The 25628-nt window shown below is 40.5% G+C and overlaps 1 protein-coding gene across 7 annotated transcripts in view; it reads left to right on the top strand.

Moving 5' to 3' along the window:
* The window catches only part of FBXW11 (F-box and WD repeat domain containing 11), a 128425-nt gene that overhangs the window by 46407 nt on the left and 56390 nt on the right, over positions 1-25628 (top strand). For all 7 annotated transcript variants that reach the window (XM_048860452.2, XM_048860449.2, XM_048860454.2 and 4 more), the window contains 2 exons: positions 20096-20158; positions 22850-23075. In XM_048860452.2, the coding sequence (XP_048716409.1) occupies positions 20096-20158; positions 22850-23075 (289 nt within the window). The remainder of the gene's footprint in view (positions 1-20095; positions 20159-22849; positions 23076-25628) is intronic.

The raw sequence follows: 25628 nt of genomic DNA, 5'->3' as shown, positions 1-25628 counted from the left end.
TAGTCTACAAGTTTTGCAGGTCTTCATGGCTCAATAATCAATTGTGCAGGGATGACTCAACTGCTACAGTTCTATAGTACAGTACTGATTGTCCTTGTGCAAGATAACACCATATTAATGTGATAGAAACAAGCAGTTTGAGCCCTGAGCTCTCTACTCCAGCCACTCTGAATATCACGTGTGTTAAACCACAGTTCTTGTATATCTGAAATACCGTTATGTATTGAATGTGTTAGGCTTGATCCTGCAGTTCTTACTCAGACATATCTCTTTTGGGAAGTAATTAGGAGATCATTTTTAATCTGATAAGGGACAGTGTCAACTTGAACTCTGATTTTTTTTTCAATGAAAAAATAATTTCAGGAACTATACCTGCTTTTGGAACCAGCTGCTGTGGTTTTAATACCCATGTTTCCCTATCTTTTTAAATGCTCTCTCTCCTCCTCCTTACTGAGTGAAAAATGCTAGCAAGCTAGAAACTAACTGAATATATAGGGAAACTGACTATATAAAGTGCTGTAAAAAGCGCAATGTTAAAAAAAATTCTCTAATGTTAAAGTAATCATAGAATTGTAGAAATGTGGGACTGGAAAGGACCTCGATTGGTCATCTTGTCCAGTCTCCGTCTTAACACTTGAAACAATAGTAAACAAAAATTTTCTTTCAAGTTGATCTTGCCCCTGTTTAAAGCCATTTACCTACTCTATTACTCTAGTCCAGGGGTTGGCAACCTTCGGCACGCGGCCCATCAGCAGTAAAGTGCATCTTATTAAAAATGTTACTTTACAGGTTAGCATGTTTTTTAGCTTTTAAAATTCATACGCCAAAATCTAGAGGTTACTTCTGTTGTGGCTTTAAGTGGGACACAGAGTGAGGTATCTGTAATCTTTTGTGTGAAAGTTTCCAGTCCAGAAATGGAATGAACACCCTGAGAATTTCTTAGTTTAAGTGAACGCAGCAATAGAGGTTCATGACTAGCCTGTGGATACATCTTTAAAAATCAAGTAAAACAAAACAAACACAGTTGCGCCCTTTTTACCACCGTAAATTTCTGCACTAATCATTTAAGGGGATCTCTTGCTCCAGTATATCTGAAACTAACTGGGGGCAATATTTGAAAGCTTTCCACTCAGATTTTTAAAGCACTAAATTTACCTGTTGCTTAGTACAGTATCTTAAACTTACACGTGGCAAGAAATGATCAAGTATGTTTTAAAAGGTTTTTAATAAATTATATTTGGCATTTTTTGAGTCTATTGCTGGCAACAACAATTCTTCTAAAAAGGGACAGTGGTGAAAAAATGCAACGACCTGTTTACAGGACTTCTGAAATGGACAGTGAGGCATCAGGCTTACTAAATATTGAATCAGATCTGCAAATTCAAATGTTTACAGAAAATACGAATATTAAATTGTTAGTGACATATGGCAAGAGCTGGTATTCTAGAAACAAAGTTAAAACATACAATGCTAATTACCAGATATCAAAGCACAGTGAAATTAAACAGATAACTTGTTAACATTCAAAAATGTGTAAAATACCTGCCCACATCCCTTTGACTTTGGGTTAGGATGAAGAGAGGGCTTGCAGATACCAGACTCAGTTGAGCTCAGTTCAGAAAGATAAATGACTTTTTCAAAGCAGAGAAACATAATGGCCAATATTTTGAAGTCCCTGTTGATTCTGAGTCAATGTATGGGTGCCCAACTTTTGAGACTCCCTAAAAAGGTCTAATTTTTGGAGGGTGACTGCCCAGCAGAACTTCCTGAAAAGCAGGAACTGTTAAGATGTCTCAAGTTGGGCATCCCAAATCGCTAATCATTTCTGAAAATATTAAGCAATGTTGTCAGATTTTAAACAACTTCATTCGTATTGATAGTTAAGGCCAGAAGGGACTGTTATGATCATTTAGTCTGACCTGCATCACATGGACTGTAGAACGATCACCTAATATGTCGTGCACTGAACCCACAGCTTGTGGTTGAATTAGAGCCATGGTTTTCAGTCTGTGGTCTGCGGGGCCGTGGACTATGACTAAGATTTCCAAAGGGGTCTGCACTTCTGTGACGGGTACCACTGAGCCCCCCCTTGACCCACCAGCCTGGGCTCCCTTTCCACTGTACTGCTGTGACCTGCCTGCCAAGCCCTTTTACAGGCTCCAGCCTGCACTTTCAACAGCACACATTCAGGTAGGGATACACCCAGCTGCAGTTACATGCCGATGCTGTGATCAGCTCTGCATGGGGAGGCTCCAGCTAAGGAACTTCCCAGCTACTCAGGCACATGCCCATCTTCAGAGTGTAAACCCAGAATTATACTGTCTTGCTCTGCACAGGGAACTGTACAGTGTAAGCTCATGAAATTTGCCTCCTCCCTCAATGTGGAGAGAGAGAGAGAACTTTCTGCGCTGAGTTATGATTTCCACCCACACTGGTTTTCGTCGTCATCATCATGTTCCTATTACGCCTCTGGCATTTAGGGCAGTGACGAAGCTCCTACACTCCTCTCTCTTTCTGGCAGTCTTTCAATGGTTCCCCCGCTGTGCCCCAGGTTTTTCAGCTCTGCTTCCACAGCTCTTCGCCATGTTTTTGGGTGGGCTCATTTTCGCTTGCCTTCAGGTGTCCATCTTATTGCAACTATGGTGATGGAATCAATTTCTATCCAAAGCACATGACCGATCCATCTCCAACGCCTCCTGGCAATGATGGTACTCAGATTCTCTTGGCTGCACTGTGTCAGTAGATCTTGGTTGAGATTGTTCTGTGCCAAAAGATAACAGAGGATTTTTCTGAGGTAGGTTGTATGGAATGAAGACAGTTTGGACATGTCATACTTTCTCATTCCCCAGCATTCTGCACTATAAAGTAGTGTTGAAAGTACGCAGCTCTGATAAATCTTGAGTTTGGTTTTGGTGTTGTATTTGGATGATTTCCAGACTGCATTTAAGCTCCTGAAGGTGTTCCTGGCTTTATTGATTTTGTTCTGGATGTCCTGGCTTGTTCCACGGTCCTGGCTGATGGTGCTGCCCAAGTATGTTTCTACATTGGAACATAATCCTCTATCCTTACTGGTGATGGTGAGGCAATATTAAAGGTCATGATATCTGTCTTATTGCAGTTGATTTTCAGTCCAATTTGCTGGCTGAATGCATTGAGTCGAGTTGTTTTTCTTATATATGGTGTTGGGTATGTGATAGGAGAGCGACATCATCTGTGAAGTCCAGGTCTTCAAGGGATGAGAAGAGGGTCCATTTAATACCTCTTGGCATGTCTTCTGTTGTACGCCGCATTACCCAGTCGATGGCAGTGTTGAAGAGGATTGTAGACATGACACACCCCTGACGTATTCCTGTTTTGACTTCAAAACTGTGCTCACTGTGGTCAACACTGCTTGTAAAGTTGAAATAGAAGCTTTTGATGTTGATTATATGGAAAGAAATTCCATGCGCCATAGGCTGGTCCTGTGAATGCTGTCAAAAGCCTTCTCAAAGCCTATGAAATTTATGTAGAGTTCCGTTGCCATTCTAAGCACTGTTCTGTTATGTTTCGTGGAGTGAAGACTTGGTTTGTGCATCCATGCCCTTTCTGAGAACCAGTTTGCTCTTTTCTGAGAATGCTATCAACTGCCTCTGATATACGCTGGACTATGATCTTACACAATACTTTGCTCGGCACAGATAAAAGTGTGATACCACACCAGTTAATACAATCACTGAAAGTTCCTTTCTTTGGTATCTCTCACTGTAACCCCATTGGTCCACTCATCTGGCACTTTTTCCCTTTCCTAGACTGATGTAAATAGGGGGGCCAGGATAGATACAGCTAATTTAGGATTTAGCTTGAACAATTCTGCATTCAAGTTATCCTTACAGGAGCTTTCCCATTTTTAAAGGATTTGATGGCTTGAATGATGTCTTCCTTAGTTGGGGTTTCAGTGATGATATCGAGATCACCTTCTGCCTCCTGGATGTTTGCTTTCTTTTTAGGTGGCTCCCTGTTCAGCAATTCTTTGAAATGCTCTGTCCAGCACATTTCTTGTTTTTTCGGTTGTTAGTAGGTGTCCTTGTATGTTCCTCATGAGTTTTGTTGGCGTCTGCCTTTTACCACTGATAAGCTGCGTCATTTTGTAGATGGTTCCTTGTTCACCACGAGCAGTTGCATTCTCTGCTTGTGTTGCCAGATTATCAATATAATGCTGTTTGTCCGCTCTCACAAGGCATTTGACCTCCCAGTGTGCCTTGCTATACTGCTCGTGGTATTTGTCCTTTAGCTTCTGGGATTTTGTTCCCAAAACTTTTTTCTTCAGGGCTCATCTGGTTTCTATGGTGTTCCATGTGCTGGGTGTAATCGGCTCCTTCCTTCTCTTCTGCCTGTAGCCTGGACAGGCTTCACTGCTCTGTTTATAAATTGCTGTTACTTTGTCCCACTTCTTGTGGATCTCCTCAGCTGCATTCCCCTCCTCTTCATCAAGGTCTGCAAGTGCTTGAAACCTGTTCTTTAACTGCAGAACGAAGGCTTTTTGTATTACAAAGGACTTTAGCTTGTCAATATCATAATGTCTATGTCCCTTGTTTGGTGGACTCATACTTCTCAGTTTTAGCTTGATGGAGGCTGTCACAAGGTGTTGGTCGCTGCCAACATCTGCACCTCGTCTCACTTTTACATCTGTCAATGAGCATTGCCATTTGTCATTGATCATGATATGGTCAATCTGGTTCTTATCTCTGCCATTTGGAGAACACCATGTCAGCTTTGTGAATTTCATGATGTTCAAATAGGGTTCCACCAATGACTGGGTCATTGATATTACAGAAATCAACAAGCCTTTCTCTGTTTTCATTCATAGTGCCACACCTGTGTCTTACCATTGCTCTGTTGTTTGTGTTGTCCTTACCGACCTGGGCATTCAGGTCTCACATGACGATAGGTTGTGGCGTGGTACTCTCTCTAACTCTGCCTGTAGCGCAGGGTAGAATTTGTCCTTTACATCTTCATCACTGTCATTTGTCGGAGCATAACACTGAATCAGGGTGATATTCTGTTTCCCTTTCAGTCAGGCTCTATAAGTCTGCTGTTGATGGATTTCCTTTCAAGCAGGGATTGCTCCACTCCCTTCTTCAAAAGGATGGCAACACCCTCCTAGTGTTGTCCATCATCCCGTCCAGAAAACAGCAGAGTTTCTCCCGAGGCTGTTGTTGATCTTCCTGATCCCGTCCATCTGCTTTCACTGACACCCAGGATGTGTAAGATGTAGCATCTCATCTCTGCTGTGACGTGAGCTAGCTTCCCTGCTTCGTACATTGTCTGTATGTTCCAAAAACCAAGTTTGGTTTTTGTCTTGGTGTTGAGCACTTCAGTCTTCATGCCAGTGACTTCCTTTTGGCTTTCACCACTGGCAGTCATATGGGTCATTGACTCCTGAAGGCCATCGCACACAGTCATTGTTGATTTCTCCATTGCAGTTTCCGTAACATATTTTGTCTTTTTTACGGGACAGGGTTGTTAGCCCTGTGCCTAACCCCCAACCTGGAGGACCAGGGTGTCTGTTTTTTCTGGCCCCTCCCCCACAGACCAACCCGGCATGGTTGAACCTACTAGGAGCAAAAAGCCCCCACTAACACAGACTCTGGGGATCATTAGAGCAAGCAAGCTGTCCCACCACGACAAGGCATGGACACCAGAGGACAGGAACTGGTTTTAGACAAAGCAAAAACAAGTTTATTAATGACAAAAGATAGATGTTAAGTGATTATAAGGGATCGCAAACAGATCAAAGCAGATTACCTACCAAATAAACAAAACACACCAGCTAAGCCTAAAATACTACACAGATCGGATATGAATAGCAAATTCTCACCCTAAATGATGATACAAGCACGCTGAAGATTTTTAAGGGGCCAGCTGCACTTGCTTATAGCTTAAAATTCCCAAGTGTTCCATTCACAGGCTAAAAATCCCTTTAGCCTGGGTCCAGCACATCTCCCAGTTCTGTGTCTCTGTTCCGTAGGTGTTTCCAAGAGTCTTTGGGTGGGGAGTCAGTGAAGAACCACAATGTCACTCCCCTTCCTTAAATAGCATTTGCATATGGCGGGAACCCTTTATTTCAAAGCTTGGTTTCCACACCAGTCAGTGGAAGAACATTGGTATCCCAAGATGGAGTCCTGAACCAGGTGACCTGATCACATGTCCCTTTAGCCATAACTCGGGGACTGTTTGTAGCCTCCTCAGGAAGCCTTTCTCTCTCCTCCGCTCCTCTCCCCCCCCCCCCCCCGCGCGCCCAGGAGATAAGCTTCTTCTAAGGCCTATTGTTTTCTCTAGACTGAGTGCATTCTGCCTAGTGGGCGTTCCCTGTGCGTAAACACAATTGTAATAGATACATAGACAATATTCTTAACTTCAGATGAAAAAATGATGCATGCATACAAGTATGATAATCCTATTCAGTGAATCATAACCTTTTCAATATCTCACGTGACCTATCTTGCATAAAATACATAATCATGTCATAATGTCATCATAATATCACTATGAAGAATATGGGGTGCAGTGTCACAACCTCCATTTGAAATATTTTAGGGGTGGTCCACAAATGAAAGAGTTGAAAACCAACCACTGAATTAGAGACTTGCTTTCAGAAAGACATCTAGTTCTGATTTAAAATGTCATGTGACAGAGAATCTATCCCATACCTTGGTAAACTGTTTCAGTGGCCAATTATTCTGTAAAAAACGTAAAATAAGATTAAAATTGTGCCTTATTTTCAGTTTGTTTTTCTAGCTTTCACTTCCAGCCATTGGATCTTGTTTGTCCTTGTGTGTTAGATTAAAGAGCCCTGTAGTGTCACACATCTTCTCCTTTGTGGTATGAAAGACCAATTGCTAGTCTGAAGTATAACTTTTCTATAGCCTGCCTTTGGGACAAATTGTATGGTTGCTGAAAGTTAAGGAGCTGATAACTATACTGAAATAGAATAGGTTTCAGAGGAACAGCCGTGTTAGTCTGTATTTGCAAAAAGAAAAGGAGTACTTGTGGCACCTTAGAGACTAACCAATTTATTTGAGCATGAGCTTTCGTGAGCTTCATGATGAAGTGAGCTGTAGCTCACGAAAGCTCATGCTCAAATAAATTGGTTAGTCTCTAAGGTGCCACAAGTACTCCTTTTCTTTTTGAAATAGAATAGATTGCCAACCAGTGCTACAGGATGGCATTCACTCCTTAGGAAATTCTTTGCCAAAACATTAAAAATTCTGCGCCAAAAAACTAAACTCTGCACACAATATTTTAAAATTCCGCAAATTGTATTTGTCAACAAATGTGGAGGGTCCAGCATGGAGAGGGAGGGAGGGATAGCTCAGTGGTTTGAGTATTGGCCTGCTAAACCCAGGGTTGTGAGTTCAATCCTTGTAGGGGGCCGTTGAGGGATCTGGGGCAAAAATTGGGGATTGGTCCTGCTTTGAGCAGGGGGTTGGACTAGATGGCCTCCTGAGGTCCCTTCCAACCCTGATATTCTATGGCAGCGGGGAGCACAGGCTACTGGCTGCCCGGTGATGGGAGATCACCCTGAGGTCGCCCCTCTGTGTCAGTCGTCCCCCTCCCCCGGGACACAGACTCAGCAGTGAGGCGGCACCTGATCCTGACACGGCGCAAGGGCCAGGCTTTCCCCAGAAACACCCCAGGGCCCTGCCCCTCTGCACCAGGCACACCAAGTGTGGGCAGGCAGGCTCAGCCCAGCAGGATCCAAATGTGAGGGGGATCCAGGTGTGGGATGAGAGGGTTCTGTGTGCGGACAGCTCAGTGTGGAGCTATGTGTGGGAGGGATCTGGATGCACAGAGGCTTGTTGAAAGGTTCCAGGTGCAGGGGCAATGGGACTCTGCAGGGGAGTCCAGGTGAAGGTGGCTGGGGCTCAGTGGGGGAGTCTGGGTGTGGGGGGCTCAGGCTGCTGGGGCAGTGGGCTGTGGTGGGGTGGGGGGCTCAGTGCAGCTGATTGAGGCTCAGTGGGGTGGGAGTTTGGGTGTGGGAGGGTTAATTGGGGTGGTACAGGTGCAGCGAGGGTGGAGCTCGTCAGAGTGGGGGTTTGTGTGTGGGGGGCTTGTCAGAGGGTCATCTGGGTGTGGGTCTGGATGTGGGGGGGGCAGACCTTGGTGGGTGGGTCTGAGTGCGGGGGGTGGGGCTTGGCAGGGGTGTCTGTGTGAAGGGGGGTCTCCAGATGTAGGGGTAAAGCTCAGTGGAGTGGACGTTCTGGTGCAGGGGGCTTGGTGGAGAGGGTTATGGGGGAGAGGAGGAGGAAGGAAAGCTTGGCAACGTGGATTCCAGTTGTGCGGGATTAGGTGGAGGGGGGAGCATCTTGCTGCATGGTGATCCTTTTCCCTGCAGCTGAGGAGCAATGATGGGGAGGGCATGGAGCTTCCTGCAGCTGCGGGAGGTTTCTGGGGGTGGATGTGACCTGGTCCCGGCTGCTCTTTTTAGGGGAAGAGCAAGTCCTGTCCTCCCCTAGCCCAGCCAGGACTAGCAGCTGAGCCTGGCGCAGAGTTGGAGCCACCGGTGGGGGCGTCCCCCACTCCCCTGCAGTGTTTTACCTCTCTGCTGGCTGCTCTGGGTCCCTGAAAAGATGCCCACGCTGCTGGGGAGAGTCATTTTTCTGCGGGGAAGTAAAGAAATCTGTGGGGGATGTGAGTTCTGCGCACACACAGTGGCACAGAATTCCCCCACGAGTATAAACTTCTTGCATTCTTGCTGCTCATTGCTCTGAGGAAGGATATCTTCCTCTATCACCCAGTATAACTTTAAAAAGAATGATTTTTCAGCTCTCCCGCTTCCTAGTTTGGTTTCATTAGCCCCGATAGAGAGAGGTTTAAAATAACTTTGATTTGGTGATGAGTTGGCGGGTGGGGTGGTGGTGAGGAGGGGAGAGAAAAGGGAAAAAGTGGAGGGAAAGATTTTAAAATATAATGTAAACTAAAAGGACTGATTGTAGCACTGGGACTAAATATTGCTATGCAGCATTAGGGTGAGAGAGAAGGGGTGTGGGAAGAGGGGCCATTGCTCAGAGGATTGGGAGATATAGGGGCAAGGGAGAAAGAGCTCAGCCTGTATTTCAGTACAACTTGATAATGATCTTTAACTCTGACTGTATCCTTTATTTAGCCCAGGACTTGGAACTCAACTGTGAGAGAAAAACTAACCAATTAAACAAGAAATTCAAAAATTTGATCCAATGAAGCCAGTGTAAACCCCTAATGCACACTTAAAAGCCATTTAGCATTTGCTTGTCTCAGTTTAGGATAAATTGGCAACTAACTTAAGTGGAAGATATTAACCAGGGTGGATAAAAATCAATGATTTAAAAAAAAATCTGATTTTTTTGATAAAATGTTTTTTGAGGAAAAAACCCATCTAAAGATAGTTTTAATTAAGATAAATTATAGCTCAAAGATATCTGATCATGGAATAGGGATTATAAATTCTAATTCTATAGTATGAGACAATATATTCATGTAATGTTTAAGAAAAGTTTTATAAAGGAGTTCCAATAGTTCATGGATTAGGGACCCAATCTTATCAGGTTCCAGCAGCTTCTGTATAGATTATTTAGGTTAATCTTTTTATCTACCCAATGGGACTCAGTACTCAGTCAAGAAGATACCATCAGAGATGCTTAGTTTTGCAGTTCTCAAACTGTGGATTTGTGTCTCCAGAGATAACATGCTTGTTAACAGCAAAAATGTTTAAAATAAATAATATATAGAGGTGAGAAATAACAGACCTCCACCCTATTGTCCCTCTGCAAATTTGTGTACATCTCTCTCTCTCTCTAAAAGTTCAATGTATAGAAGATTGTTGGGGGGTGGAATAGATCTGGACAAGGAGAAGAAGTCTGGAGATAAATGTGAGAAGAGATGGACAGGCAGTAGAAACAAAAGTGAAACTGTTTGAGCAGCATATTCCAGAAGTCTTGAGGTCTTTGAGTGTAGCCTTCATTGATTTGAGATCTACCATACCATTCTCTCACTAGAAGGAAAAACCTATAATGGCAGCAGGCCCTAAAAGAGACTCAGTTTGGGAATATTTTAATGAAGTTCCCCTACCTGTGAAGAATATGTATGAAGGTTTAACAACCAACAAGAATGCACTTTTGTGTCAAAATCCATGATTAAATTGAGTCTTCCTGATTATTGATTTAAATCAAATCCACCCTGATATTAACCCAATGAAGCTTAGTACTTTTGTCTTCAAAGTGTCCTATAAACAGTAACTACAAACAAATGAATGGATAGAAGCAAAATTTTAAAAACAATTGTCATTGACTTATTTTACACCGTATATTTTCCCCTTCTCAAGGAGGGAGTCTTATCTTAGTCTTCACTGCCTAAAAAGGGTGGGGGTTTTTTACAACAAGATAAGTAACCCATGTTAATTATCGCTCTGAAAAAAAGTAGTGGAGAGACAGGCTCAGGGAGTTTTTACTGCTGCATGGCCTAGGAGAGTCAGCACCCCACTTCCGCCCCCGGCATTTAACCTAACCAAGCTATGTTGCTGTAAAAACTGTCTGCACCTCATCTCCTCTAGGATTTTACAGCAAGACAGCTAGTGTGCATTAGTTATTTTGCTTTAAAAACACCTTTTTTGGCATTGAAGATATAGCCTTATTACTTCATTACTGATTATTGCTAATTGGATAATTCCTTGTTTTTTTCCCCCCTCCAACTGTAACTAAGATAGAATCTCTGCCCACTTCCTTCCACTGTAGCCTGCCATTAAATGCAGGAGTAAAATTCTTTCTGCCAAGACAGCAAGTGAATCACTTCATTGATTGGTATAAACAAATACTGGCAGATCTCCATTCGTGCCAATAGTTACCTATTTCTAACCTTGAGGTTGGAACTACTGCAATAGTAGAATTTCCCTGCAAGGTGGCATCTGTGGACTTCGAACATAAGAACGGCCATACTGCGTTAGACCAAAGGTCCATCGAGCCCGGTATCCTGTCTGCCGACAGTGGCCAATGCCAGGTGCCCTAAAGGGAGTGAACCTAACAGGTAATGATCAAGTGATCTCTCTCATGCCATCCAGCTCCACCCTCTGAGAAACAGAGGCTAGGGACACCATTCCTTATCCATCCTGGCTAATAGCCATTAATGGACTTAACCTCCATGAATTTATCTAGTTCTCTTTTAAACTCTGTTATAGTCCTAGCCTTCACAACCTCTCAGGCAAGGAGTTCCACAGGTTGACACAGTGCTGTGTGAAGAACTTCCTTTTATTTGTTTTAAACCTGCTGCCCATTAATTTCATTTGGTGGCCCCTACTTCTTAAATTATGGGAACAAGTAAATAACTTTTCCTTATTCACTTTCTCCATACCACTCATGATTTTATATACCTCTATCCTATCCCCCCTTAGTCTCCTCTTTTCCAAGCTGAAAAGTCCTAGCCTCTTTAATCTTTCCTCATATGGGACCTGTTCCAAACTCCTAATCATTTTAGTTGCCTTTCTCTGAACCTTTTCTAATGCCAGTATATCTTTTATGAGATGAGGAGACCACATCTATATGCAGTATTCAAGATGTGGGCATACCATGGATGTATATAAGGGCAATAAGATATTCTCCTTCTTATTCTCTGTCCCTTTTTTAATGATTCCTAACATCCTGTTTGCTTTTTTGACTGCTGCTGCACATTGTGTGGATGTCTTCAGAGAACTATCCATGATGACTCCAAGATCTCTTTCCTGATTAGTTGTAGCAAAATTAGCCCCCATCATATTGTATGTATAGTTGGGTTTTTTTTTTCCATTATGCATTACTTTACATTTATCCACATTAAATTTCATTTGCCATTCTGTTGCCCACTCACTTAGTTTTGTGAGATCTTTTTGAAGTTCTTTACGGTCTGCTTTGGTCTTAACCCATTTACTCTAACCATCCACAGGAAAAAGAAAAGGAGGACTTGTGGCACCTTAGAGACTAACAAATTTATATGAGCATAAGCTTAAGGAAATATAGTAACAAAAAATAGGGCATTTCCTCTTCCCTTGTTTTCATACACTTGAATTAAGACCAGTGCTTTAGTGATCTAAACAAATGTATAGGGCCTTGTGGGCCTATTTTCCTGTGCCTGAGAGAGTTCATTTCTGTGATCTTAAGTGAGTTGGGGTTACTCACCAAACACTCCTAAAGAGCTTGATTTATTTTAACTGAAAGATAAAAGACCATACTAAATCAGCAAGTGAATTTATAAATGCAAAACATCTTGTAGAAATAAACTTTTCACCTAGCATAGGTATTTAGTGTCTTCTAACTGAATATTTGAATCAGCCTACTGTTGGTGGTTTGCACAACTGTCAGTCCACTAAGCTATTTGAACAGGTTCTCCTATACTTAAAGCAACAGCAGAAGCTATGAGTATGCAGAACTGTAGTGATGGGCTCTGCATCTCTGGCTTGAAAAAAATATTTTGCCCTTGTGTTCTTTCCTAGAAAAAGCCAACATTAAAGTTGCCAAGTCAAGCGCTCAGAAGTTAGGAAATGTCAGAAGAAAGGTGACCTTTGAAGTAAGGTGGGATAATCCCCATTTTACAGATGGAGACCTGAGGCACAGAGGCTAAGGTTAAATTAGAACCTGTGAAATGTTTTATTGATAACTTTTCCAGCATCTTACAGAAGTGCTGTGGCAGAGGCAGGGTTACAATCTAGTTCTCAGGGTAGAATTTAACTGCCTTAACCAGAAGACTATCCTTTCTTTTCCAGCATTCCCCCGTTCTGTTCGCATTACACCTTCTAACTTCTGCAGCAAATGACACAGGATTCCTACAGGCAACAGTCCAATACAGTACACAGTCCTGTGTCCGTCCTTTGTACTAACATTGCAATCTTATTGCTCTTTTAACACAATGGTTTAAATGTAATTTCTTCGTTTTCAAAAAACAAAGTAAATTGAAAAAAAAACCACATTCCCATTTTCTGGAACCATATTGACTCTCATAGTTCACACCTTGTTCTGATCTTTAAATTGACGACCCAGACCTCGGGCCAGTGGAGTTACTGGTAGCAGTAACAGTTCTTTTCCACTATGGGGACCAAGCACTAGGGGGAGATGGGACATTTTGCTATTGGGATTTACAGCTCTTTGTGGACAACAGAGGAATGGTAAGACTAAAGCTTTTTAGAACCTTTTGCTCCTTCTAACCCCAGATGTCACTGCTTTTGTCTCTCCCAAATTACCCCTTGTCCCCACACACATGGCACCTTCCACCCTCTCTCCCTGCCCATCCCTTTGCGCTTGAGTCAGGCTGCTTCCTTCTTCCATGCTTCCTGAGTCTAGTGAGTCCACTTTCTGCCTGGTCAGGCCTGGTGCTGCAGCAGCCCCTGGCGGACAGGAGGTTCAACTGAAAGGAAAATTGTGTTCAATCCATGTAGCTCAGGGATAGAGCATGCTCAGTCACGACCTGAGGATGAATCATATGCAGTCCAGTTGGCATGTAGAGGCTGAGTGGGGATGGAGCATGCTCAGTGCAGATGGAATCTTTGGTGCCTGTAAGCCTCTGCTGATCATGTTAAAAACTGCAATTTTTCAGGGTCTCATAATGGCTAAATTTCAGAGGATTTTCATGACTGCAGAAAGCATGTCTAGGACACCAGGGTGGCCCCCTGCTAAATTTCAGATCCGTGCTTTAAAGCATGGAGGTGTTAGAGCTACTCAGTTTAAACTGTTGTGAGTGTTTTTTAACAGGGACAAATCATCTTCTTTCCTAACCTCATTCTAGGAAATAGCTGAACCTTTTTTTTTGAGACTTTCCGTAAAACTTCAGACAAAGACACCTGACATAAAAATCTTTTTAGCCAGAACAATTATTTTGGCAAAATTACAAACAATTGAAAACAGGATTTTGTGATGGAAAGTATTACGCAACCTTAAATTTAGGCATTGCTATCAGCACAATCTGTAATTACATACACAAAGCTAGGTTAAGAGTGTTTAAGATTGCAAAGTCACACACAGTAGTTAGGAAATGCCAAAATTATGTTTTGGGATACCTTTTTTCTATCCCCTTGTGTATGTTATCATAGTCTTTAATTACATGATTGCATTCTAGGTTTTTTTCTGCAGGTCCCCCGTCTCTATCTGTGCAGGGGATGGACGGTGCTTAAGAAATACGGTGACTGTACAATATTTCTTATCTACTTTATTCCTTGTGTGACACGGTGCACTCTTTATTGTACACCATCGAAGAAGCCTTGCAACATACACAATGATTAATTTCCCCATGAGCTTTTCTGTGGTGCTCCTTTCTGGAGTATCTGAATGCTAATCCTTGTTTTAGGGATAGGGACAGTTGAGTTCCAGCACTTCTGAAAATCAGATCCCAGGTATGTCAAGTTCAGTGCACAGAAAATGAAGAAACAGTGGCCACCTGAGAAAATGTTGATTTGTGTGTCTTGCTTAGCATCACATAAGAAGTCTGACAGAGTAAGGATCATTTCTGGATGGCATCTGACTGCCTTAATCACAAGACTATCTTTTCTCTTCTTGTAGTCTCCTTCCCCATTCTCTTCTCTCCTTCCAACTTCCAGACCATTTGAGGCAAGTGTCCTATGGACATTAGCCAGGTTCGCCCCACAAACCTGATTCATTTGCTGAGCACATGCGGCTTATGTAATGAATGAGGCAGGGGTCTGGTGGGGGGAAAAAACCAAATAACACATTATTTTCATAATGCATACATACAAATGAGCTGAATTAAGGTTTCATGACCAACCTTAATTCTGATATTTTTGAACTTCCAGGTATGAAACTTACTAAGTGTCTTAAAAAGGAAAAGGCATAAATTTGATTATGTTCAGCTGCTATACACATCTTGCATGATTTGAAATAAAACAGTGGATCGCCTATGCATGAGAAGCCCTATTTTACAGGCAACAAAGCTGGTGATGGAGGGATAGCAGTTTGTTTGAGAGGCAGTGTGGATAGGTGAGTTGGACTTGGGTCTGTCATATTGGAGATTTGGGTTCTAGTTCTGTGTTGCATAACTTCTCAGTGGGGTATGAGGCCTTCATCAAAAAGGATTGTGAGAGTTCAGAATTATTAGTTCTAATCAGAAGAAGTGAGCCTAGAACTCATGGTCGTCTGGTTTTCAGTGCAGGCAAAAGAAGACTTTGATAGGGTGTAGCAACATTAGGATTTGTTTTGTCTGTGTCCTGCATGGGGTGAGTGGTATCTGAAATGCTGAAGTGAGGTATACCAGCAGTGCTATAGAATGTGGGTGTGGCATGTTGCCCAAAATGGCACTTCCTTTACCCCAGGTGTATCCTTCTGTACATTTCAGAGTTCTGGGGGTAGTGGAGCTCTTCAAAAATGTCACAAGTATGTCTGTAATATAAAGTGTCAGAAACCCTTAATACAGGGGTTTCTGCCATCCCCCTTACAATAAAGTGGACTGATACTAACCACATGGTTAGATGAACAGAAAAAGCAATGGTTAAACATAATCAAGATTTTGGAACACTTTCATTTCTAATTATTTTTAAAAAATTAGTCTTAGTGTGTTAATCTCGGGGAAAACGGGTTGGAAATCTATATGCAACTTTGACATATGTTGTACAATATACACTAGAATAATAGTATTTTCTTATGTAATTGGTACTTACGTTATGCCTACTCATATAATTACTTTTGTCATCAACAATTACTGATTATGGTTGGGAAGATTTATATACGCAGGGCATATAAAAGAAAATGGAAGATGTTCTGAAATCCTGATTACGTTTAATGATTGCTTTTCCTGTTAATTTATGCAACATGGTTACTATTAGTCCAGTTGATTGTAAGGGGGATGGCAGAAACCCCCTGTATTAGATTTCCTAACACATTGTTACAGTGTGAAGTTTTTCCAGATGTACCCGGGAAGTGAATTGGCTTTAAAATTTTGGCATGTTCAAAAAGTTCTATATTTAACTAAAATTCAGTTTTATGCTATACTAGGTTTATAATATAATTCATTACTGTGCTTTTCATCTGCATTGGTTTTTCTTTGTTTCCCCCTTTTCTGTTTTATTCCCCTTTTTTCTCTCTCGTCTATAAACAACTCCAGTTGGTTAACTTTGTAATTTTATGGCATCCTCTTGTAGTTGTACCAAGCGTACTCAGTTGCATGTTTCAGGGCATAAATTAATTGATGCATGGGTCTAATAATGACTCTTGTATCCACCTATACTCAAAACATTGTTCAATTGGTTACATGATTATGGGGATTTCACCAGTTTGTGAAGCATCTGCTATTCCCACAGTTGGAATTTCTGGCTTGATGGGCAATGGTCTAACCCACTTGTACAAAATTCTTGCCACTTATCTAGGAGTTGTAGATTTTATTGATAATCTAAACAGAATTAATAAAAACTTATCAACTTTGTGGGAAGGGATGTATGTAAAATATTCATGGTAAATTTTGTAGAATTTGTCAATTTTCTAAAGCATGTTCTTTTCAATATGTTTCCCGTGTCCTTTTTTCTCATTATTTATGTTCCTCCTCTTCCTTTCCATATAATATTTTGTGGAGTTCCCACACCCATGAGACATCAAAGTTTTGCCTTCCAGCTCAATAACTCTTCCATGTCACCTGTCTCTGTTGTTCATTTGTACAGTTTGATCCTTATTGCTTAGCTGTGTGGAGCTCAGAACCTAAACAGTCAAATGTGCCCTAGGATACTTGCATGCTGTTGCAGTTTCTGCATTAGGGGCCTAGGGATCCATCTAAGGGTCTCAAGGCTCCACAAGTTTCTGTAAGGATTGAAGAAAATAGGAATTAAAGGGATAGATTGGAAAACTAGGAGTCAGAACAGGGCAAGGAAGATCAGGATTATGAGAGAGGATGTAAGTATATGCTTTAACTCCCTATTGTGGCAATTCCACATGCATTCTAGTAATTTAACTAAAAGATTCATAGACAATATTATGCATATATTAATACTGGGATAGTCTCTAGATTCCAGAGGAACTCAGTTGTATCGTTACCACTGCCTATTAGTCCAATTAGTTAACACATTCCAATAGCAGACTTCTATGGATATAACATATTAGCCAGTGCATTCTAAACCTCTATCCTAATAAACCAGGCACTGTTTATTTTTAACACATGCTAGCTGATTGAGTTGAATCCTAGAAATTTCTGTGTAATCAGCTATCATATATTAAAATATACTCTCCCTGGGCTCTACTAAAGTTTATTATTACATGTTAGCTAACATTCCCATAACATAGCATTGAAGTGGGGAAAGGCTAAATGTTAGCCAAGTGCAAATACAAAGCCAGGGAGAGAAACACAACTTTATATTTCTTTGACTGTATTACAAACTAATTGTTTTGAAGATGGCAGTGTCCTTGAAAAGGATCTGCAGATTAAATACATCACTTACAGCATGCTCCACACTATACAAGAGACAGGTGTCAAGACAGTCTCTGCTCTGGGGAGTGTACAGTCGAAGATTTATTATAACTATAATTTTTTTATTTCTTGAATAAATGGGGCTGTGGAGTTACTGGTTCATTTTATGGAAGACAAGGTGTAAGTGAGCAGAACAACCTTTTAGTCACTGCTTATTTTTCTTGGTGGTAAGGGGAGTGAGGAAAAATGACTTCTGAGCCATTTGCGTTGAGATGGGGAGGGAGCAAGAAACAGGGAAGTAATGGGAGTCGAGTCCAGGTGGGATGGCAGCTCAGAATTGAATTATTTGGGGAAACAAGACTGATTCAAGTATGCTGGAATTTTTGAGGGGAGTGGCAACATTTTATCTTTCACCTGGGCTGGTCTGCTGAATACACCAACCCCAAGTCATCAGATTAAAAGAGCATTCAATCTTCTTTTCATTTCAGTTGTTTGTGGTCCGTTACCAGTGAGTTTTTTATACTGTGCTAGCATGTAAAACTAACCGTTCTTTTTTTACATTTATATTTCACCTTTAAAGGGAGATGATCTATACTCTTCTTTTAACAGATGCAGCTAATTTATTCCATTGTTAGTAGTTCTTAGGCATTTGCACCTGTACTTCCTGCAAAATTTCCACTTCATGAATATTTTTGGCTTTGTTTTTATCCTTGAGAACTCACTGGGCTTTTGTTAGTCTTCCAGTATCACTTATTGGTATGGATGGGCAGAGTACCAGTAATTATTGTCAATTAATTTGTGCTCCTTCTGGATGGTTGTGCAGTAGCAAATAGAATCATGCATAAAAAGAGGTGTTTACATCGGTGACAGTACTGCTGCATTTAAAAACCAGAGAACACAATCCCAATGAGATGATAATTTTAAAACATGAGGCAAAGGTGTGTAGCTTTTTCAAGTGTAATTGTGCTTAACATATGTATGTCACCTCGAAGCGTATGAAAATTTTAAACAAATATAAATAGTACTGCCTCTGTCTGTATTTGGACTCCTTCTCCTCCACTTTTTGCTGTATTTGTCTCTGCTGCTTACATCATAAGCAGGTGAGTTTGCTTTTTTTCTTCCAGTCATATTCCTCTTGCTGGCAATTCACAATGTAATTCTTCAAAAGTGGGATACGCCATTTCTCTGTAACAGGAAGCCAGGCAGGAGGGACTCAGATAAGTTTGAGGGAAGCTTACAGTTAAAAGGGGGGTCAGTGAGTGTAGCTTTATGGGTGATGCTGTTTTATTTTTCTAGTAAGCTTCCTCCTTTGGTGTTGAAATAAAGCTGCATTCTGTGATTTGCTATTATCACAGGACAAAAACTGTATAGAGGAAGAGGGAAGGGTGGTAAATGTGTTCAGAACATAGCCAGTACCCTGGAAGGGGGGGTGGCTCCTAAGCAGTTGTGTGTACAGTTTCTATCAGAGAGAGTTCATAATGGAAGAAGACCCCCCCCCCCCCGACCAAAAAAAAGAAAGGCAGGGAAGCAGGATAAAATATACACTTGGAAGTAGGTATAAAAGTCATCTTAATTCCACGTTTTTCCCCAGAACAAGTGATATATAAAGGAGAAGGGAAGAGAGGTAACATCAAAATATACACATCTGTAGAAATATTTATAGTTTTCATTTTTAAAAAAATACACAGCTTTCCCTGACAGCCCCTTTACCAATCCATTATCGATTGGCCAATTTTTTGTAGGTATGAGTGATGGAGGGGAGGAGAGGGAATGGGTGTGTAGGGTGAGTCCAGTGAATAGTGATTGCAGAGGTCTGAGGGGAAGCAGTGAGTAAGTTGGGATTCATGAGTGTGATTTGTGGAGAGAATGCATGACTGTTTCAGTTTTAGTGGCAGAATCGAGTGAGTGAATGTGGGCAGGTAGTGGAGAAAAGAAGATATGAACTGAGGGAAAAGGAAAGTTTGAGGGGAGGATGGATGTTGAGGGAGGCGGACGTCAGGTTTTCCATTTAAAAAAAAAAAGGGAAGGGAAGAAAACAGGAGAAAGGTAAAGAGGGAGAAGAGAAGTTTGAAGTGAGATACATACTGGTGAAGATGGAAGGGAAAAAGATATCAGAATTCTTGAAAGGAAAATAGAAGTAAAGGGAAATGGCAGCTGCCAAATCTCTTGGGACATTAAAAACTGTAAATGGCAATCAGCTACAAAATAGTCTGTAGAGAACAATCTTGCACTCCTGATAGATCTTTTATGTCTAATATATGATCTAATATTACATGAGTAAGAGGGTGTACTGACTGGATTTTTTTCACCCTAGACGTATGTATTTTGACTTCACATCAGAAGCTGCTTGTTTAATCACTTCAGCAATTTTCCTGTTCACCTGAGGGAGTTTAATTCTAATTCATAAATGGACTTATTCCCCATTGAGATAATTAAAAAGGCTAGATGAGAGCCTGTTGATGGAAACTGAAGAGAGGTCAGAAGTGGAATGATCTTTACTGTAAATGGAATCCGTGAACATACTCTAGTTCATTGGAAATCTTAACATTTATGGTATCTAGATTTTATGTGACTAGAAATCTCTTGTAATGTTTGATAGGAAAATAAGGTTTTATCTTTTTTAGATGTGCTTTTCAAAAAGTTTGCACAGGCATGGAATTGCCACAAAATTTAAACACATGCAGAGGAAAATTCAAATAATATTTCTGTTTTTTCCTAGAACACATCAGTAATGGAGGATCAGAATGAAGATGAATCTCCAAAGAAAAATACCCTATGGCAGGTATGACTGAGGTTCCCAAGGGAAGGCAGTAAATGATATATAGATAGTTGGCATTATTTTCAATATGTCTGCCTTTGAGAGAGCTTACTCCTGCTAGTTGAATGTCCCTCTTATACATAGTAGACTTGATGCCATCGTATATTTAGCTCAGAGTGGAGTCCTCAGGTTGAAGATGACAGTGATGGACAATTTTATACATGACTTGTTCTTTCCAGATTTTTAAAACTTTCTTCACTCTACCTTGAAATGAGATAATTTCAGCATCAAAACACAGGTTTCAGTACGGATTCATAAAATAGAGAGAGACAGTGCAATGGCCATAAATGGAAGGAACAAGGTCTAGCATTGTCCTACCACTGCAGGAAAACTGACTGTGGTGAAATAGGCATAACAGATATTGTTCTCTAGAGGAAGGTGTGTGTATTCCAAGCTTGCTGCCTTTATGCTCTGAAACACAGTATCAGGAAACCTCTGGATTTAATTTGATCAATTATTGCCAGATAGTAATCGGTCATCATCTTCTGAGAAGTTCAACCTGCTATATGGAATGCGGCTTTGACTAGAGTTGACTCTAAAACAGTCACATGGTCTCAGCCTGAGAGACCAGCAATCCGTAAATCTATGGATTTATTTCCCAGTAAAATAAACAGTCAAAATTGCCTGTCCATAAAACCTTGTCCTTTTAAAAAAACAAGCAAACAAAAAAAACCGATTATAGGGCAACTTCTCCTTGTGTGCTGATGTTTTTATATTTAAACAGTCATCTCCCTACCTATGAACTTTACTCCCTGTACAAGAGGAATAATCCAAAGGATGGTGTGGTGTGTGTGTAACTATTGTCATGTATAAAGAAGAGGTAGATGAATAAAATGTAGAATGTCAGTAACAAATGCTTTTTGAGATATCACTGCTCAAACCGTAACCTTTCAGACTTTGTTACACACCATGTGCAGGATGTTATGCTTTTTTTCTGTGAAAAAGTAAAGGGAAGAGGAAGACTGTGATATGTGTGGCTGCTTGGTTACATGCTCCTCTTCAATTCTATTCTCTTTATTTTCCCTTTCTGGGTGGTGTTTGTGGCCATGTTTGTATCAAATCTTCCCTGAAAACAGTTGAGGTTACAAGCAATCCCTTACTTGTTTAGTTCTTTCCTCCCTTATATTTACTACCCGTGCAATTTTGGGGTCTTGCAAATTTGAGGTTTGCTCAACTTGTACACCAGAGCAACACCCAGCAAAGAAAGGCATGAAACAACCACTCTGCTGGTTTAAGTGGTATTTATTCTTTAGTTTCAAGAGGCTTTTGAAAACTTAAGGAATCCTAGAGCAAACTGAAATTAGCAGTATCACTGCTTTTCCTACAAACTCTGCAGACATACCCTGAAATGCTCTGTGGATCAATTTGCACATCTAAGGGTATGTCTACACAGTTGGCATTGAAGCGCAGCTGTGGCAATGCTTTAATGTGGCTGTGTAGTCGGGGCTCCAGCTCTCCCAGCACTGCAATAAAACCACCTCAGTGAGGGGACTAGCTACCAATGCTAGGAGCATGGCTCCCAGCACTGTAGCACTATCTACACTGCCACTTTACAGCACTGAAACTTGCATCGCTCAGGGGGGTGTTTTTTCACACCCCTGAGCAAAGAAAGTTTCAGTGCTGTAAGTAGCAGTGTAGATAAGGCCTAAGTGTCTGCATATAGCATAGTGGATTAGTGCGTAACACTTTTAGATCTGGAAGCTCTAGTTTCACATTTTCAGGGTACTAGTGAAGCTTAGCCTGCTTAGTCAATATACTATAGTCAATATACTATAGATCTTAGTGGAGCTGTCCTGTTTCTTGCTATCACTCTTTCTGCCTAAACTGCACGATGTCTTGTCATCCTATAATAGTGCTTATTAAACACTAGGTGGTGGTGTATGCACAGTGATGGTTAGAAATTCTTACCAAATACTGAGAATGTTTGGTACCAAAAAGTATCATGGAAGTAGGCAGTATGGTCTTGAACTTTCTTCTATTCTTGAGTGAAAAATTTAACATCTGTATTGTGTAGTGGTGTGGCATCCATGGCAATATCTGTTACAGCACCCAACTGGAAAATTAAAAACCAAGGTCCCATTTAATGGTCCTAGGTGTTGGCATTTGCACACTGTCAGGTGGCAGGAGTGGACTGTCATAAGGAAAGGATATATAATTTACAAATTCCTGTCAGTTTTAAATAATGGGGCAAGAAATGGGCAGTGCAATTTTTAATTTCTAATTATTATCGGCACTTCATATCTTTTTCCTGATTTGTGTTGTATAATTACATCCATCGAAACCAATGGAAGTTGTGGAAGGAATACAGCAGTAGAAAGTTGTGGTGTGAATAGGAGAGCCTTTCCCCTATGTTGAATGAGCACTTCAATGTTACTTTAAATAATTGTAAATGGGAAGAGATTTTTAGTTTTTCAGTGTAATTGATAATTTATAATTATATAAGAAAAAAAACAATTTCAGTAATCTCATCTATGAAAGCAGAATGTCCAAGTTAATCTTTTTGCATAAATGGCTTTTATTATAGACTTTAATATTTCATTCTGTTAAGATGCACTTCCTTGCATTCTCAGCCCCTTTTTCAGAGTTCAGGTTACTCTTACCTGACTATACATGCTGATATGTAAGTATTAACTTTTATATCTTTTTTAAAAATAGATAAGTAATGGAACTTCATCCGTGATAGTCTCAAGGAAACGACCATCGGAAGGAAACTACGAAAAGGAAAAAGACTTGTGTATTAAATATTTTGACCAGTGGTCTGAATCAGATCAAGTGGAATTTGTGGAACACCTTATTTCACGAATGTGTCACTATCAGCATGGACATATTAACTCTTATTTGAAGCCCATGTTACAACGGGACTTCATCACTGCTTTACCAGGTAACAAATGTATCTATAAGAATTGGGAGATAAGTGTATATTTTGCTATAGATAAATGTAGATTATAAATCATGTACATTTTTCTGGACAGACACCATATTTTTATTTTTGCCTGTTGAGTAAATACATACGAGAATAACTTGTCAGCCATTTCTGTGATTAATTGAACTGGCCACTGGATGCCAGTATTGTTCCACATAAATACAGTTTAACTAGTATGTTTTAAAGAACAGTCTGTGTTTTACTTGGATCTGAATTGTTGTAAAAGTTGCTTTTCAAATGCAAACTTTATCCTAGATTTCTTTTCCATAGCAAACCCTTTAAAGTAGAAAATACCATTAGCCTGCATGGCTTTGATTTGTGAAGCCTATACTGCATTTTTTGTTTTGTCCTAGGTTTCTCAAATATTTTTTAAAAGTGAACTTAAATCTGTCTGCTTTGATAAGCTAGTCTATACATTTGGCTTTCTTGCTACTGACTCTTAATCAAAAAAGTTAATTGTAAAATTTTTATACAGTTCAAGTTTGATTCCTTTCCTCAGTATCTTGTATGTTAACAGACTGTTCATACCTATGCATACTCTATGCAAGTCCACAAAGAGGATGGAGCCCTATTGTTCCAGGTGCATATAATCCCTGTAGCTTTAGACTTTTTTTGTGCTTGGCAGGCAACTTATATTTCCATCTCCTGAGCAGGAGCAACAAGGAGTTGGTTCCCTGGATTTTGTTCTGATTTCTGATAGTGAGAGGCAGCTACCTTTAAAAAAAATAAAATAAAATAAAATAAAAAAGAGCGAATTCAGCATGTGGTGTTTTATGATGATTAAAAAAAAGTAGATACAATAGAATCACTGCAGGATATGTTGGATATGAGAGAAACCAGTTGTCTTTTAGGAATTCAAGAAACCACCTGATGTAGGGGACCCTAATAGTTGATGTAGTTTAACCAGTAACTAATGAAACATTGAGACATTATCCAGAACCTGGTCTACTCAGCCATTGGAAAAGCCTGCTAATTTAAATCCAGGCAGTCATGATGAAAGTGACACAAGTCAGTCAGTCAAAGAAATTTGCTTCAAATGCTCTGTTAGTATAACATTAGGAGCTGCTCTACCTAACAGCTGTCAGTTTTCTTTCTTTGTAATCTTGCGCCTCTCCTAGCCTTCCATGTTCTCCTGTTTTCCCGTATTTGTATATTCTCTCTCCCTTGTTTGCTTTGACCGTCTCTTGTTCTGTCCTCTGCACTGAGCAGTCATAAAAACAAGAGCTAGAATACCAGATTGTTATGCACATCATTGTACTTATTATTTGTCGGATGACACCAGCACAACATACCATGATTTCTTTGATGTTTGAATCAAACAGGCCTGAGCTACTGATAAACTGATAGTGACAGGCAGCTGATTGAATTGATGGAGTGCTGAAAGGGCAAATCTGTCAGAGCTAGATGACTATAAGAACGCAAGCAGCGCTATTCTTGTTTTCCTTCTGTCTATCCTTTTCCCAACTAAAATTGTAACTGCTGCCCTCTAGGCATGCAGAATATTGTTAAGACCTCAGCACCTCTGGGAAACCTGAAAACCTAGTAAGGGACACCATAGAAACTGAGAGGAAAGGAGAAGAGAAAAGACTCTAGGAGCCAATGATGTATTATGAGATGGAATCTAGTTTTGATTATAAACATTCATGTTGGTATTTTACTTAGTTACTTATACATAATTCACTTACTTCAAATCTTCATATAAGGGTTCATGACCGAAGTGGTGGTGTTTTATATGACAGTAGTGGCTAACAGTCCCATTTGAGATTGGTGCCTCATTGTACATACACAACAGTAAGAAACAGTCCCTATCCTAAATCATTTGCAGTCTTGAGACAAGACAAACAAAGGGATGAAAAAGCAGGTATTATGCCCATTTTACAAATGGGGAGCAAAGTAGTGAAACCAACCAGGTACACATCCATTTCACATTGCTGTTGCCTGCATTTTTTTCCACGGGGCAGAGAGAATTTTCTACTTGTCCCAGAGGTGCCAGCTCATATTTAAAGTGGACACCATTCTAACAGGCAAGGTGGGGGTCTGGGCTTCAGCAGTTGCGGACAAAGTGGGAGCGAAGAAAAAAAGGGAAATTTAAAAGAACTGGACAAGAAAAAAATACAGAAGGAAAAAAGGTAGAATATGAAGGGAAGGGGGAAAGATGAGATCAATATTTTGAGAATTCAGCTTTATACAAGATTTTTCAATCTGATTTAATTTTGGGTTGCTTCTTTCTAGTGAATTTCCTCGCTTTTTCTGCAGAAATGACACCGCTCGGCTTTTAGATACTGTAGATCTCCTGCCCCAGTATCTTTTTTTTTAACGTGGGTATCTGCTTTATATTTTCCTTGGAGATGTTTAAAAAGTGTGCAACTTAAAAATCAGGCCTGCCTGGTCAAGGCATTTATGCAGAGTGGTCTTCAGTTAAGAAAGTGGATTTTTGAACAAAAGTTTGAGTTTGCAGCTGCTTTACTTTGAACTTCAGTGTGAAATCTAGATACCTGTTACCAGGATTTG

The sequence above is a fragment of the Caretta caretta genome, chromosome 8 (assembly GCF_965140235.1).
Source record: "Caretta caretta isolate rCarCar2 chromosome 8, rCarCar1.hap1, whole genome shotgun sequence".
Classification (NCBI taxonomy): domain Eukaryota; kingdom Metazoa; phylum Chordata; order Testudines; family Cheloniidae; genus Caretta; species Caretta caretta.
This window is presented reverse-complemented; position numbering and strand designations above follow the sequence as displayed.